Source organism: Megascapheus bottae, chromosome 28, assembly GCF_031878675.1.
Source record: "Megascapheus bottae isolate mThoBot1 chromosome 28, mThoBot2.hap1, whole genome shotgun sequence".
NCBI lineage: Eukaryota > Metazoa > Chordata > Mammalia > Rodentia > Geomyidae > Megascapheus > Megascapheus bottae.
The window spans coordinates 7,558,996-7,573,371 of NC_143536.1; the positions used below are offsets into that span (position 1 = coordinate 7,558,996).

General features: G+C 48.8%; 1 protein-coding gene across 1 annotated transcript in view; it reads left to right on the plus strand.

Moving 5' to 3' along the window:
* Positions 1-14,376, plus strand: part of Srrm4 (serine/arginine repetitive matrix 4) — an 88,065-nt gene that overhangs the window by 41,347 nt on the left and 32,342 nt on the right. The window contains exon 2 of the mRNA XM_090319921.1: positions 11,270-11,416. Within this exon, the coding sequence (XP_090176047.1) occupies positions 11,270-11,416 (147 nt within the window). The remainder of the gene's footprint in view (positions 1-11,269; positions 11,417-14,376) is intronic.

Sequence of the window (14,376 nt, forward strand, 5' to 3'; positions counted from 1 at the left end):
TGCCAGGGGCTCCACTTAGCAGGTGACCTGAGCAGCCTTTAGAAGCATGAATGGCCCCTGGAACCATCCTTCCCCTCCCCCTCTGATGTCCCCTGCAGGGGGAGACCCACAAGCTACTCTCTTTCCACCCCCATCTCCTTCCTCTATCCCCCCTCCTCTCCCTCCCTCTCCCTCCTTACCTTTGCTTTCCCTTGCTCTCTCCTCATTCCCCTCACCCCTGCCCACAGCAGTCCCTATAGGAACTCAATGCCCTACCCTGCAATAGGGCCTGATGAAAACTTGCCTTCAAATCCCGAAATGACCTCTCCCCAGATTGCAGCTGCTTGGATGGAGACATCCCCTCGTGCCCTCGTCCATCCTCATCCTTGTCCAGCAAGTTCAGGGCCAGTAAACACTCCAGGTCCTACCAGTGGTGGAGAGGAAGACGGGAGGGAGAGGTGTCTTCAAACCCAGGACCACTTCTGTTGGCTTCTTGGCCTGGGAAATGATGATTCTACCCTCAAAATATGTCCTCTCTTCAGCTTTACATCTGGGTCCTTGCCAGTGTTGAAGAGGGCTGAGGGTTCATTCATTCAGTCATGCATGTGTTCATTTATCATCCTCCTCAGTCACTGTGACAGAGCCTGAGCTAATGAGACCCCAATACCAGACAGGAACTCACCCATCCAGGTCTCCCTAGCAGAGGAAGCAGCAGGAGAGCCATGTGCATTGAGAGGAGGACACACCGCTCTCATTGGAGTGCATCCAGGGTGCTGCCAGAATCACCAGACATGATGAGTGTCTGTGGTTAGCATAAAGAGCAAGGCAAGAGAAAAGTCCATCCGCTGCCACATGGGTGGGCGGCCTGGCCCTTGGAGTGGGTGGAAGTTGGGAGTTGAGGGAGAGGAGCCTGGAACAGGGAGGAAAAGCCTCAGCCCTGTGGCTTCCCATAGGCCGAGGGCCACAGCAGGTTGTGGGCAGCTGGCAGCCTGTCCACACCAGCGCTAACCTGACTCCTGCTTTCTTCCATCTTGCTTCCGGGAGATCTTTATCTGCTACTAAGTCACACCCTGATCATTCATGCCTATTTGTCCTCAGAGCAGCCTTGATCTGCAGACTGAAGATTCTAGAATGTGTGGGGGAGGGTCCTAAAGGAGGTTAAGAGGGGAGTCTTTTTAAGGTGCGTTGAGCCCACTGCCTGCTCCACTCTAGCTCACAGCTGAGGGCTGAGAAAACACTGGGACTGGTGGAGCAGAAACCCCTCCCCCCCCCACCTCCGCCCCAGGAGGGAGTTGTGAACTCTAGTCCAAGGCAGAAAAATCCTTGATGGTTGTAAGGAAACCAGTTCAGTCTCTGACCAAAACTTCTTCCAGATGGACCAGAAACATAGCCATGTTTCCCACATCTTAACTTCCCAGGGATAGTGGCAGAGTGTTCTTCCTGAGGTCCGGAGGTCTGGAAGGAGAGCTTTGTGGAGCTGGTCTGCAGTTCAGGACCGAGGACAGCTCCCCGAGTTCACCCACAGGAGGGTGGGGGGGCGAAGGGGCGGGGCTGGCTTGGGGTGGAGCTTTGGGGGTGGCTGGGTGGTGGGGGCGAGGCTGGGGCGGAGGGGCGGGGACGGAATCTCACAGTGAAGCTTAACCTGGCAGAATTCCAGCAGTCCTTATCTAGAACCCCCCCTTCCTCTTAGATGTCTCTCGGTTCATGCAGCCTGTGTGCTTCTGCCAAGTTGATTTTTTTTTTTTTTTTTGTAAATACAGTTCATGTAGGACGTATTTATTTAAGACATCTCGAAGCATCGGAAGCTCTGGTTTCTGGAATGATGGGTGTACTCAGAGATGGACAAGGCTATTCCCTTCCATGTGGCCCTCTAGGATGAGTTGACCAACACACTGGGCTCCAGGTTTGCAAAACCTCACAAGTAGAAGAACACCTTGCTTTTCAAGAAGTAAAGAAGACCGCTTCCCACACACATTGGGTTGAGAGCTTGTTATCTTCCAAAAATTCATGAACAAGGACGTTTTACTAGAGGCCCATCTCCCACTAATTACAAGTCACACAGGAATCCATCACACACCAGCGCTCCATTGGCCATTTGAGTTTGGTTTTCAGAGATTCCCCATTATTAATTCATTTCTAAAGTGATCTTGTCTCATTCCCAAAGTGGGCGGGCACCGCCTCATACCTAGGCGTGCACAAAACTCCATTTGATTAAAATTTAACAAGCTCCGTTATTGGCAAATAAGCTATTTATTTCCGTGCTGTTGCCAATGCCAGAAGGAAGGTTTCAAAAACAAAAGAAAGCCTGTTGACACACTAAAGCGAGAGTCATGCATCATTTACACTAGCCAAAAAAAAAAATGCATGCATAGACTTTTCTCTTTCAGTGGCTGGAATCCAAGTATAAAAAGCCAGAAAAGTTTGTTGAACTGGCCTGGTTTTCTCCTTATTAAAAGGGAGAAACCAGAAATGAAGTACAGGTTGCAGGTGGTGTAACAGGGAGAAAAATTGCATTTTTTTTCTAAAAGGCTTGGCGTGGCTCGGCTATTAACTTGTTAAGTGACCTTTGGGTAAGCTTCTAAACCTTCTAGATTTGTTTCTTTTCCTTTGAAAATGATGCTAAGAACAATCTTGTTTATTTACGGCGTAGAGTTTTGTCAGAATAAAATGAGACCAAAGGTATGAACACACTTGGAAACACACAGCAATACCTTTTCAATGTTAGCAACCTATTGGTAAGCGATTCTCTTCTTGTACCATATACCAGGCATCAGTTCTGCATGGCAGAAATCTGTGAAAGATTTATATACTTTTATTTTCTAGTATCTTCTTTGGGGGGGAATATGCAATCTTGGGGGAAATTTGTACCCTATAATAGATATTGAGCTGAAGAAATTGACACCTCTTGCCACAAATATCTACCATACTCAATACAGTTATCGCTGTCATTTTTGATTGGTGGCCCTGGAGTTTGAACTCAGGGCCTCCTCACTTGCTATGCAGGTTCTCCACTGCTTGAGCCACACCTCGATTCCTCTTTGGTGATACTTCTTCAGCTGGAGAAGGGCTCACAGTTTGGACTGAGGACAGCCTGGCTGTGATCCCTTCTATCTTTGCCTCCCCACACAATGGAGTTATGAGAGTGTACCACTCTGCCCAGCTTGTTTTGTTTAGACAGGAGGTGGAAGGTCTCGTTAACTTTTCTGCCTTGAACTGCAGTCTTCCCTAATTCCCACATGGTACGAGCTACCAAATGCCACATGATTTCATTCAGTGTTTTCTAACCTATCCTAGAAATCATGCCAATCTTTGAATAAATAGATACTGTTAAATTAGATGCCACATGTATCTATCTATCTATCTATCTATCTATCTATCTATCTATCTATCTAGTGAATTAGCTCACAACCACTCCAGCGAGGTGGAAGCTATTAACATTTCCATATTTTTTTCTAGAGAAGAAAACTGAGGCAAGCTGAAAACACATGCTAGCAACTGAGGGAGGGGTCTCTGGGCTCTGGGAGATGCCATGTCTTCACCTTGTTGGCAGGGCAGCTGTGTGCAGCCTAACCTTGTTTAACAGCATACGGTGTGGACACAGCAGAAGCTAAAGCAAGCTGGGTGCCAGTGGTTCACATCTGTAATCTCCACTCCTCAAGAGACTACCATTTGAGGATCACCATTCAAAGCCAGCCTTGGCAGGAAAGTTCATGAGACTCTTATCTCCAGTTAGCCATCAAAAAAAAAGCAATGGAGCCGTGGCTCAAGTGGTAGAGCAGCAGCCTTGAGCAGAAAAGCACAGGGGAATCAGATGCTTGTGGCTCCCACCTGTAATCCTAGTTACTCAGGAGGCTGAGACCTGAGGATGGAGGTTCAAAGCCAGGGAGTAGAAAAGTCCATGAGACTCATTTCCAATTAGCTATTCAGAAAGAGCAGAAAGTGGCGTTGTGTCTCAAAGTGGTAGAGTGCTAGCCTTGTGCAAAAGAGGCTCGGGGACAGTGCCCAGGCTCTGAATTCAAGCCTCAGGATGTGTACAAGCAAACAAACTAGGGCTCTACCCCTGTCCACGGAGTCTTTTCCAATTCCAGCTTCAGTCATGCTTCTAATGGGGAGAACAGCCACTGTCACAGAACCAGGAAATAATAAACTCCTCCCCCTCTTCTCTCTCTCGCTACCCATCAGGCCACCATTTGCCCAGAACTAGGGGTCCAGATCTCTGGTTGAGGGCAGGGTGCAGGACTCAAGTAATGTGTGTGTGTGTGTGTGTGTGTGTAGATGAGTAGTGGGAGGGGGCAGGGAAGGAGATATTTTTAACTTCCCCAAGCAGCCAGGGAACTGGAGGGGCGTGTGTGTGTGTGTGTGTGTGTGTGTGTGTGTGTGTGTGTGTGTGTGTGTGTGTGGCGGGGGAAGCTCCTCTCTTCTTGATTCATGTTGTGCTTGGGGATCCGAATTCTCTGATGTAATTACCGCGTGTGCTCCAGGAGATAAGGAGATTAATCATCCCATTACACGGGGGCTGTTTTCCCCACGGTGGAGGTAACGGAACAGACATAGGACAGCATGGGTCTAAGGTGGCTGGTCAGCCACCTTTACAGATGGCTAGCTGGCCCCTGAGCACCAGGCTGTGTTCTCCAGCATAGCAGGGGCATCCGCCGTCACTCGTGAGCTTGCTCAGGGACCCTCCCCTGGCATGGCAAAGCACGTGTCGCTTGCTTCTTCATCTATCCTCACTCGCTCTGGGGAGGCAGCCAAGGCGGCCAGCCCATTGCCCAGAAGGGGAAACTGGGGCTGAAGGACAGGTGGATGTTGGCCCACAGGGCTCCGAGCCCACGGCTGTGCACGGAGGGGATCCAGCAGTGGTCCACAGAGGCAGACACGTTAAGGAGAAAGAAGACACAAGGCAGCTAACAGCCAACAGGCCCGAGGTCGTCTCAGCTGGACACCCACCAAAGGAACAAAGATGACCTTTCCAGGAAAGGCTGGAAGCAGTCTGCACAGTGAGCTGAGTACCTGACACAGAGCTCAGGAAGTTCCATGCATGACCAAGTCCCTTCTCCATCCGCTGAGACAAGCCAGGACTCTTCCTGGCTGAAAACCATATTTGTAAGAGCCACCTGAGAAGACTGTCACTGTACCTGGAAGAAATAACCCAGCCCAGCGCAGGCGGCTCTCACCTGTCAGCCTAGCTGCTCAGGAGGTTGAGAGTAGTTAAAGATCTTGGTTCCAAGCCAGCCTGGCCTGGTGGGGGGGCAGGGGGGGGAACCATAGGACTCCTGTCTCCAATAAACGATTCAGAAAAAGGCAGATGTGGTGTTATGACTCAAGTGGTAGAGCTCACTAGTCTTGAAGCTCAGGGACAGCGCCCAGGCCCAGAGTTCAAGCCCCAGGACTGGAAAAAGAAAGGAAGGAAGGAAGGAAGGAAGGAAGGAAGGAAGGAAGGAAGGAAGGAAGGAAGAGCTCTATGTAAATTGTTTTAAAAAGAGACACAGAGGCTGAGCTCATTATGAATATTTGCTGCTGCTAGGCTGGGAAATGTGTGACATTCTCAGGTTGTATATATAAAAATTCTCTCACTTTGATTCAATACTGTTTCTCATATTCCCTTCCTCTTGTCATGGGACTTGGTGAAGTGAAAAAGGGAATATATATATATATATATATATATCACATTTCTAGGGCATTTCTTCACCTGCAATATCTCATTCCACACTTTAAATAAATGGCTCCGAGCAAGAGCTGTCATTCTCACCTGCAATGTAAAGACGAAGCATGGAGACACCGGTTAGAGTCATCTTTACCAGCCAACCAGGCTCCCGGTGGTTAGTTCGAAGGTTCTGGTGACCAGATGCCATAAACCCTGATGAAATTTCTAAGGATCCACAGCTGCACTTGTGGAAACAACGATACGGCCTATATCCGAACACCATGAGTGTGCAAGGCTCTGCCTGGTTTATGTGTGATGTAGGTGTGACTGGAGTGGTAGAACTCTCTCCATTGGGAGAAATCATGGGGAGAAGTGAGGCGTTCTCCAAACAGGGCGATGACAAGGCACTGGAGACTGTTCCATTGATTTGAGAAGAACCAAGACAACGGCAGTGTTTAAAATAACAAGAGAAAACACCTCCCCTGGCGATTTTTCTATGAAGCCAGTGGTCTTGGAGGCTTAGCTGGGAATCAAAAAGCCCTCCCCAACAACAGATAAGCCAATTTGTTGGCCCAGCCCAGTGTGTCTGGCGCACGGACTGCAGGCCGACTTCCATCTTTGCTCTCTTGCAGTATGACACATGAGGAACGGGAGACAGGAGGGAGGTTTTTCTCTCTTCTACAGTGAGAGAAGCTTGGTAAAGACTGGGCTAGCAACAGGAACCTGATGAGCGAGAGGCGATGGAGGTCCCGGGCCCTTTTGTGAGGGCCAAGGTACCTTGCGAGCCTGGTAGAGACAGCAGTGCCCAGCCTGAAGCTTCAGAGGAGGCAAGCATCAGACAGGACCAAACCGCCAGTGAGATTCACTTTGAGTCATTAGTGATGCATATCACAAATATTGAATTGGGCACCTAATATATGCCAGGGGAAAGAAGAGCAATGCCCAGCTGAAGAAAGAATGAAAGCAGAACGATCCGGGGACGTGGCTCAGGGGATGTAGCACGCTATTTAGCAGGGAGAAGGTGTTGAATCTCCAAGGAAGATAAAAGGAAATCCAGCACAGACCCGTACTAGAAGAGTCAGAGGGGAGGAGAGTGGGGGCAGATTGCCCTGGAAGGGAGATTTATTTTGGGAAAACTGTATTCAAACACCCCCCCCAAGGAAGCAGAAGGACACAGCTGGCACTTTGCTGACTCAGAGAAATGGCTGGCTGGGAGGGGCGGGGGGGAGTGGGGCGGGAAGAGAAATGCTCTGAGAATTTGTGCAATCAGAGGAAAATGTCTCAGTGATTTGCCATTATGATTCTCCATAACAAACTCTGGGACTCCAGCATCAAGACTAATAACTTGTTGAAGGAGATGGTGGGGGTGAGGAAATGAATTCTTAAAAAATAAATAAATAACAACTAAAGCACCGCTTTTTGGCAAAGCGTTGGGGAAGGAGATGTTCTGGGGATCCTAAATTTGAAAGGAGGGTATTTTTAGCACCTGTAATCAAACGGGCTACGAAAACACATCTGCCCCACTGCTGCTGTCAAAATGTCTCCGCTGCCTGCGATTTGTATCTCTTGAGTCCTGGGACCAAAGAAGACTTTTCTTCTTTCTTTCTTTCTTTCTTTCTTTCTTTCTTTCTTTCTTTCTTTCTTTCTTTCTTTCTTTCTTTCTTTCTTCTTTTCCTTCTCCTCCTTCTCCTCCTCCTCTTCTTCTTCCTCTTCCTCCTCCTCCTCCTTCTCCTCCTCCTCTTCTTCTTCCTCTTCCTCCTCCTCCTCCTCCTCCTCCTCCTCCTCCTCCTCCTCCTTCTTCTTCTTCTTCTTCTTCTTCTTCTTCTTCTTCTTCTTCTTCTTCTTCTTCTTCTTCTTCTTCTTCTTCTTCTTCTTCCTCCCCTCCTCCTCTTCTTTCTCTTTTCTTCTTTCTTCTTCTTCTTCTCTTTATATTTTCCCCAATCTGCTTTTGTGAAAAGGGAAACCACGGCTTTTGTTTCATTCTGTTTTGTTCCCCCCCCTCCCCATTGAAAAGGGCTGGGACATTGCTGGAAGAGTAACAGTAAGCCAGGAACAGTGAGTGGTTCATGCTATAATCTTAACAACTTGGGAGGCTGAAATAGGAAGGATCCTGGTTCAAAGCCAGCTTAGGCAGAAACGTCCCTTAGATGTCCCCTCTCCCCTGCCCCCTCCCTGCCCCTCTATTCAATAAAGAGCTGAATGCAGTAGCTTGGTTCCAGCAAGGTCCCCTGGTGACTCGCAAATCCATTAAGCCCAGAAAGCACCAGAAAGATCCAAGCCTGGGTGCTCCTGCTCTTCTGTCACCACACCTGCCTTCCAGGCTCCCGCCTCAAGTCTGTCCTGACTCCTGACATCCTCAGCCATTCCACGAAGGTCCTGTTCTGTGTCTCAGCCCAGGGCCTTTGCACATGCAATTTCCTTTTTATTTATTTACCTATTTATTTTCTGCTTTCTCAACCAGTCTCCATTCTCACTGAGGAAAATATCTCACACACCGCCAACATTCCCCAGGCTGTCATTCCTAGTATAGCCGTCTGTCTGTCTGTCCGTCTGTCCGTCCGTCCGTCTGTCCGTCTGTCTGTCTGTCTGCTCAAGGTGACAGCTTGAGGCCAGAAAGCTGTGGCTAACTTATGAGATGTTTAGGAAACCACTGCTGGATGATGATGCCTGAAACACGGAGAAATGCCAGCCTCGCCCTGAGCTCTCAGTTTCCTTCAGCTTCTGCTGAGATGCGTGTGCGCTCAAATGACGCATCTCTGCACAATCCATCCCCCAAGTTCTCTCAACTTCAAGCTCAATGCCTTTTCCAGCCACAAGGGCAAAGCTCCCCACACATGTGCCAAACGAGCTTAATGAAATAGATTAACCTTGACAAAGACCGGGAATGCCAAGATCCTGAGCCAGGACACTAAAGGCCTCCAGCCAAGGCAAAGATAAACGAGGCGGCGTGCAGGTTCGGGGTGGGTTCATGAGCATGAGGGTCTGGGCGTTCGATGCCTCTTGAAATCAGCCAGTTAGGGGCTCTGGTCTGGGATGGGAGGACTCTGATGTGAGTGAGGCCTGAGCCCCTCGGGGAGAGCCAGCACCTTGAGTTTTGGCTACACCGCACAGCTGATGGGAGTTGACAGCATTTTTATTTTTTTTTATGTTTTTTGAGCATATTGTAGATACAGGAGGAGCTGTGGAATAACTGTAGTCAGGGTCAGAGTTAGAGATGTCCCGAATCGAATGGGCAAAGCTCCTGAAGCAGAGTCTCTGCAGACAGATGGAGCAAGTCTCTGGTGTGGGGAAATTACCCAGAGCCTCACTTCTGTATGCTTTCTCCTCCCTTCCTTCCTTCCTTCCTTCCTTCCTTCCTTCCTTCCTTCCTTCCTTCCTTCCTTCCTTCCTTCCTTCCTTTCTTCCTCCCTTCCTTCTTTCCTTCCTTCCTTCCTTTGTCTTTCCCTCCCTCCATCCCTCCCATCTCTCTTCTCTCCCTCCCTCCCTCCCTCTGACCCCCCTCCCCCTCCCATCCCCTTCTTTTTGGTAGTCCTGGGGTTGAACTCAGGACTTCAACACTTCCTAAACTGGCACTCTACTTCTTGAGCCATGCCTTCTAACTTTGTGTTGGTTATTTCAGAGATGGAATATTGTGAACTTTGTGGTCAAGGGGGGGTCTCAAACTACCATCCCTGATCTCAGCCTGCCAGGTAGCTAGGTTTGCAGGTGTGAGCCACCTGCTAATTCTTTGCATTTTCAAGGTGGTTTCCAGATTGTTCTTCTTTTTTTCCCAGGTTTTTTTTTCTGTACTGGGGTTTTGCTAGGTAGACATTCTGATCATCTGAGCCCTTCCTCTAGCCCCTCTTTGGTGGGGGAGATGGGAGTCATGGGGTTTGAATTCTGGGCCTGGGCACTGTTCCTGAACTTTTCAGCTCAAGGCTAGCATTCTGTCACTTTGAACCACAGAGCACTTGTGGGTTTGGAGATAAGAGTCTCATGGACTTTCCTGCCAGAGCTGGCTTTGAACTGCAATCCTCAGCTTTCAGCCTCCTGAGTAGCTAGAACAACAGATATGAGCCACTGGTGTCTGACTCACAGTAGTTATTTTTCAGATGTAGTCTCACTTTTTGTCTGGGCTGGCCTCAGACTGTAATCCTCCTATTTTTGTCTTCTGTGTCAGTGAGATTACAGGAGAATGACACTACGTAGACCTGGCTTGTTCTTGAGACAGAACTTTCTAACCTCCTCTCAGACTGGCCTTCAATCAGGATCTTCCCATCTCTGCCTCCCAAGCTCACAGGCCTAAGCAACAGCACCCAGCTCCTCAGTTTATCCTTATAAACAAGCAGGGCTGCTCGTAGTTCTGGCCACATCGTATCTTTGGGTCCCCATCTCCTCATCTGGGCTCAAAGAGGCTGTGCCTACTGCCACTTCACTCCAGAACCTGCAGGGAGACTCTGGGGGAGAAGTTCACACCCCAGTGCCTGGTATGCAGTAGGTGCTTGATAAAAGCAAGTCGTCTGGACCAAGTGGTGGGGAACGTGCACTAGAATACCTCAGCTCCAGCCGTGGCTCAGCCCTGACCTGACAAGTCATTACTCCCTCTTGGGGCCTCAGTTTCCCTTCTCTGTGCAGGTGGGAGCTGAATCTGAGAGTCTCCCCATTCCTGTACTCTCTGTCTCTGGTTCCCAAATGATGTTAGCTCTGCCTTAGACCCTCAGCCAGAGGGCCAGCAGCTTCATCCCACAGAGACGAGCTCTGCTGGGGAGTTCAGAAGGCCACCGGGGACCCGGGCCTCTGAGGGGATTTGCTGGAAAGTTCAGTCCTATCTCTGTATCTAAAGCTCTGAACCTGCTGGTTGCCATGACTACACTAGCCAGCCTCTGATTGGTGGGAGTTCAGGGGCGGGGCCTTGATGGGTCTCCACTCTGCTGTCCCCTGCCCCAAGATCTCACTTGGAGCACCAGCACTTCTTTTTCTTTTCTGAGGCCACAGTGCAGAGCGGTATGATGAAAACACAGTCGCTGCTGCAACCCCTTCAGCCAAAACACAAAAACAAGACAGGCTCTTCCTTAAGTCCCACAAGGATGCGAAGTTGGAGGCGGAGAGAGGAAGATGGTGGGCGGGGGCAGAGGGCTGACCCTGATTTGAAGGGTGGTGGGACTTCACTTTGCTCTTTCTCCCTGGATCTCCATGATGTTTTCTTTGAAGACACATGTGACGTCTGGGCTCCAGTTCTGGAATGTGATCAGTTCTCAGGGTTCATCTGTCCATCCATCCAGTCATCTTTCCTTCCTTCATCCTTTCATCCATCCATTCAACCTTCACTGAGCTCGGTGGCTCCAAGGGATAGAGCAGTGGCCTGGGCTGAAGAGCTCAGGGACAGGCCCAAAGTTCAAGCCCCACAACTGACAAAAACAAATCTGAACCATTTCAGGTCAGGCAATTTCTGCCCTCCTGAGGCTTTGCCTTTAGAATATGAAGCTCAACAATCAATATGACCGTGCAGGAGAAAGATGGCGAAGGCACAGGAACAGCAAGTACCACGTCATTACACTTAGAGACAAGACACCAAAGATACACCAGCAGCCACCAGCTGGAGAACATGAGGAGGTCTGAGTACTGGATGAATGCTAACAGCCTTGAATCATCTCTCCCCTCTTGCAGGGCAGAAGCTCAGAGCTCTCCCACAGTCCCAGCCCAGGATGGATCTGCAGAAAAGCTGGGCCAGTGTCTGGCCACCGGGGCCTTGGGCACCAACAACTGGGAGAGAGACAAGGCCTGCCGCCAGCGGGGTGCCAGCAGAGCACGCAGGTGAGATGCCACCCCTCCCTCTCATCCAAGCTGCAGGTGCAGCAGCCAATGGCTTCCTTCTGTCCTGTCTCTGTCCACACCTCCTGGAGACCTTTCAGCCAGAGGTCGGTAAGAGCCTTCCAGAGTGGACCAGATGGCCAACATGAAGATTTGTGGGCCCAGTGGCCTGTCACAGCTGCTGCCCTTGTGGCACAAAGCACAGCTCACAGACCTGAGCACCTGTGGGCATCCTAAGACTCAAGAAGACCGTTCCTGTGAAGACAGGAGGTCGGCTGGATTCGGCCTCTTGGTGCCCATTCCTATTATTTCAGCTCAGGTCTTTGCATCTAGCCCCCCAGTCACAATTCAGACACAACTTCCAGAGTATGGGCTATGCAGCAGGGGCTGGGCTAGCAAAGCACAGGATAATGCCTCACCCAGGCCCGAGAAGCCTGGAAGGGAGAAAGGCAGCTCTGGGCACCGGATCTTTTGGTCTTTACCACGCCCGCCACATTGGCTGCTGTTAATGAAAACGTCACCCTGGGCCCCAGCTTCTGGTTTTGAGTTTTGAATCTTAAATGTGTGCATACAGCTTGACCTAGCTTGGTCCCACCCGGATATGTCTCCAACCCGGTGTCTCCCTCTTTCCTTGGGTTAGAGTACATTAATAACTGAAGGGGGTTTTCTTGCGGTGATGCCATACAAGAAGACATGTAGCTTTGAGCAAGCTTACCCCCGGCTTATATTTCCATCTTCTGTTCTTCCTTCCTCCCCACTTTTCCAACAGTGTGTTTAGTAGATGGAATTATGAAAATACATACCACACTATGGATATAGTATAGAGAGTATCACTGTACTATAGTATGTGAAATAATATCTGCATATGTATACAGTGTACATAATGTACATCATACACACACACACACACACACACACACACACACACATATATATATGAAGGTAACTTGGGCCAGGAGTTTGGCCTAGTGGCAGAGTGCTTGCCTAGCATGCACCAAGACCCGAGTTGGATTCCTCGGTACCACATACATAGAAAAAAGCAGGAAGTGGTGCTGAGGTTCAAGTGGTAGAGCTCTAGCCTTGAGAAAGCCCAAGGACAGTGCTCAGGCCCTGAGCTCAAGGCCCAGGACTGGCAAAAACAAAAATGGTAATTTGACTTTATTTCAATGCAGTCTGGGCATTTGAATTTAATTGAACGGAGAATAGTTACTCCAAAGAAAAGAGATTTTTTTGAAGTCTGTATGGAGATATGTATCTTTCTATATTAGACCTCAGCAAATACACTCTTAATTATACATATAATACAGATAATAAATATAACATATACTTATATATAAATGTATACCATATTAGCATATTGTACATAATTACATTCAATGTTATTATATTATATTTACGTATAACAGACACATTGTAAACCAATCCCCTTCAGTTTTCAGGGCTCAGTACCCCCATCCTCCTTCCTGATTCCTCTCCAACAGTCCTCCGCTTACATTCCTGCTCCCTTGTCATTGTCATCGTCACCATTGCTCTCAGGCCTAGGTCCCACAGATGGGGGGGAACCTGCCGTGTGTGTGGGTGCTGAGGTCTCAGTCCCGGGGAGCCGGTGTGGTGCTCTTGCATTACCCTGTGCCCATGGGAAACAAAGCAGTTCTCAGCCAGCAGCTCCGAATTGTACATCCATCCCGTGCCCTTGCCCCGATCATTGTGTCACTTGACAAATGATGGCCAGCCCTCTCACTGTGCATCGAGCACTCTTCCCAAGTGACCACTTCCCTGCATGGATACAAGAAGATTATATCCTCCTGAACTGCGGGGTGGGGTGGATTTGCCGGGCTCGATGCTTCATAACTTGTATACCAAATTCAGCAGTCAGGGACTTAATCCCTCAACCATGTTTGTTTTTTGGAGACTCTAAAGCAGAGTAGCCCCCGGGCTGGCTTGAATGTCATGATTCTCCTGTCTTGCCCTCTGTAAAGGGCCCAGTTTACAGGGACGCAGTGCCACACCTGACTAACGCTTGTTTTTAACCTGCTCACCATGACTGTCTCCGGAGACTATTGTAGATGTCGCTACACAATGATTATTTACTGGTGATGAGGACCCCTTAATGTATATTCTAATCACCTATCACTCTTCCACTCAGCCCTAATGATGCAGCTTCTGAAATGGAATTAACTACCACGGTGCTTTGCAGTGTTCTCTCTAATGAGCTGGGTCATTTTCGCATGATTGGGCACACAAACAAGTTTGAGAAGGCGACTGGTACTTTTTATTTATTTGTTTGTTTGTTTGTTTGTTTATTGCCAGTCCCAAGGTTTGAACTCAGGGCCTGAGCACTGTCCTTGGGGTTTCTCAAGGCTAGTGCTCTACCACTTGAGCCACAGCACTACTTCCAGCATTTTTTTGTCTATGTATGTGGTACTGAGGAACTGAACCCAGGCCTTCATCCATGCTAGGCAAGCACTCCACCACTAGGCCACACTCCCAGCCCAAGTGCTTTTTATTTTTTGAGACTGACTCACACAGGTTCAAATTCAGCTTAGAAAATTCCTAATCTGCAATTGCTAGCCAGTCAACCTAACTTCCCAAACTGCATTTTTCTTCAACTGTAAAATGAGACAAGAAAAAAAAGAAAACTAGCCAGATGTAGCAGCTTGTGCCTGTAATTTTAGCTCCTTGAGAATCAATTATCTCAGTTTGATACTAACCTAGGAAGAAAAAAATGTTAGCAAGACCCCATCTCAACAACAAAAGCTGGACATGGTGGGGGCATAAGTATAATTCCAGCTCCACAAGAAACATTAGTAGGAAGACTAATTCAGCCTAGACTGAGGTCCAGACTGAATGCAGGGGAAAAAAAAAAAAACAAACCCAGACCTAATACAAAAAGCACGGAGGGTGTGGCTTGCAGGTACGGAGTGCAAACTCTAGTGCACGAACACAGTCCTTCAAAAAATGTA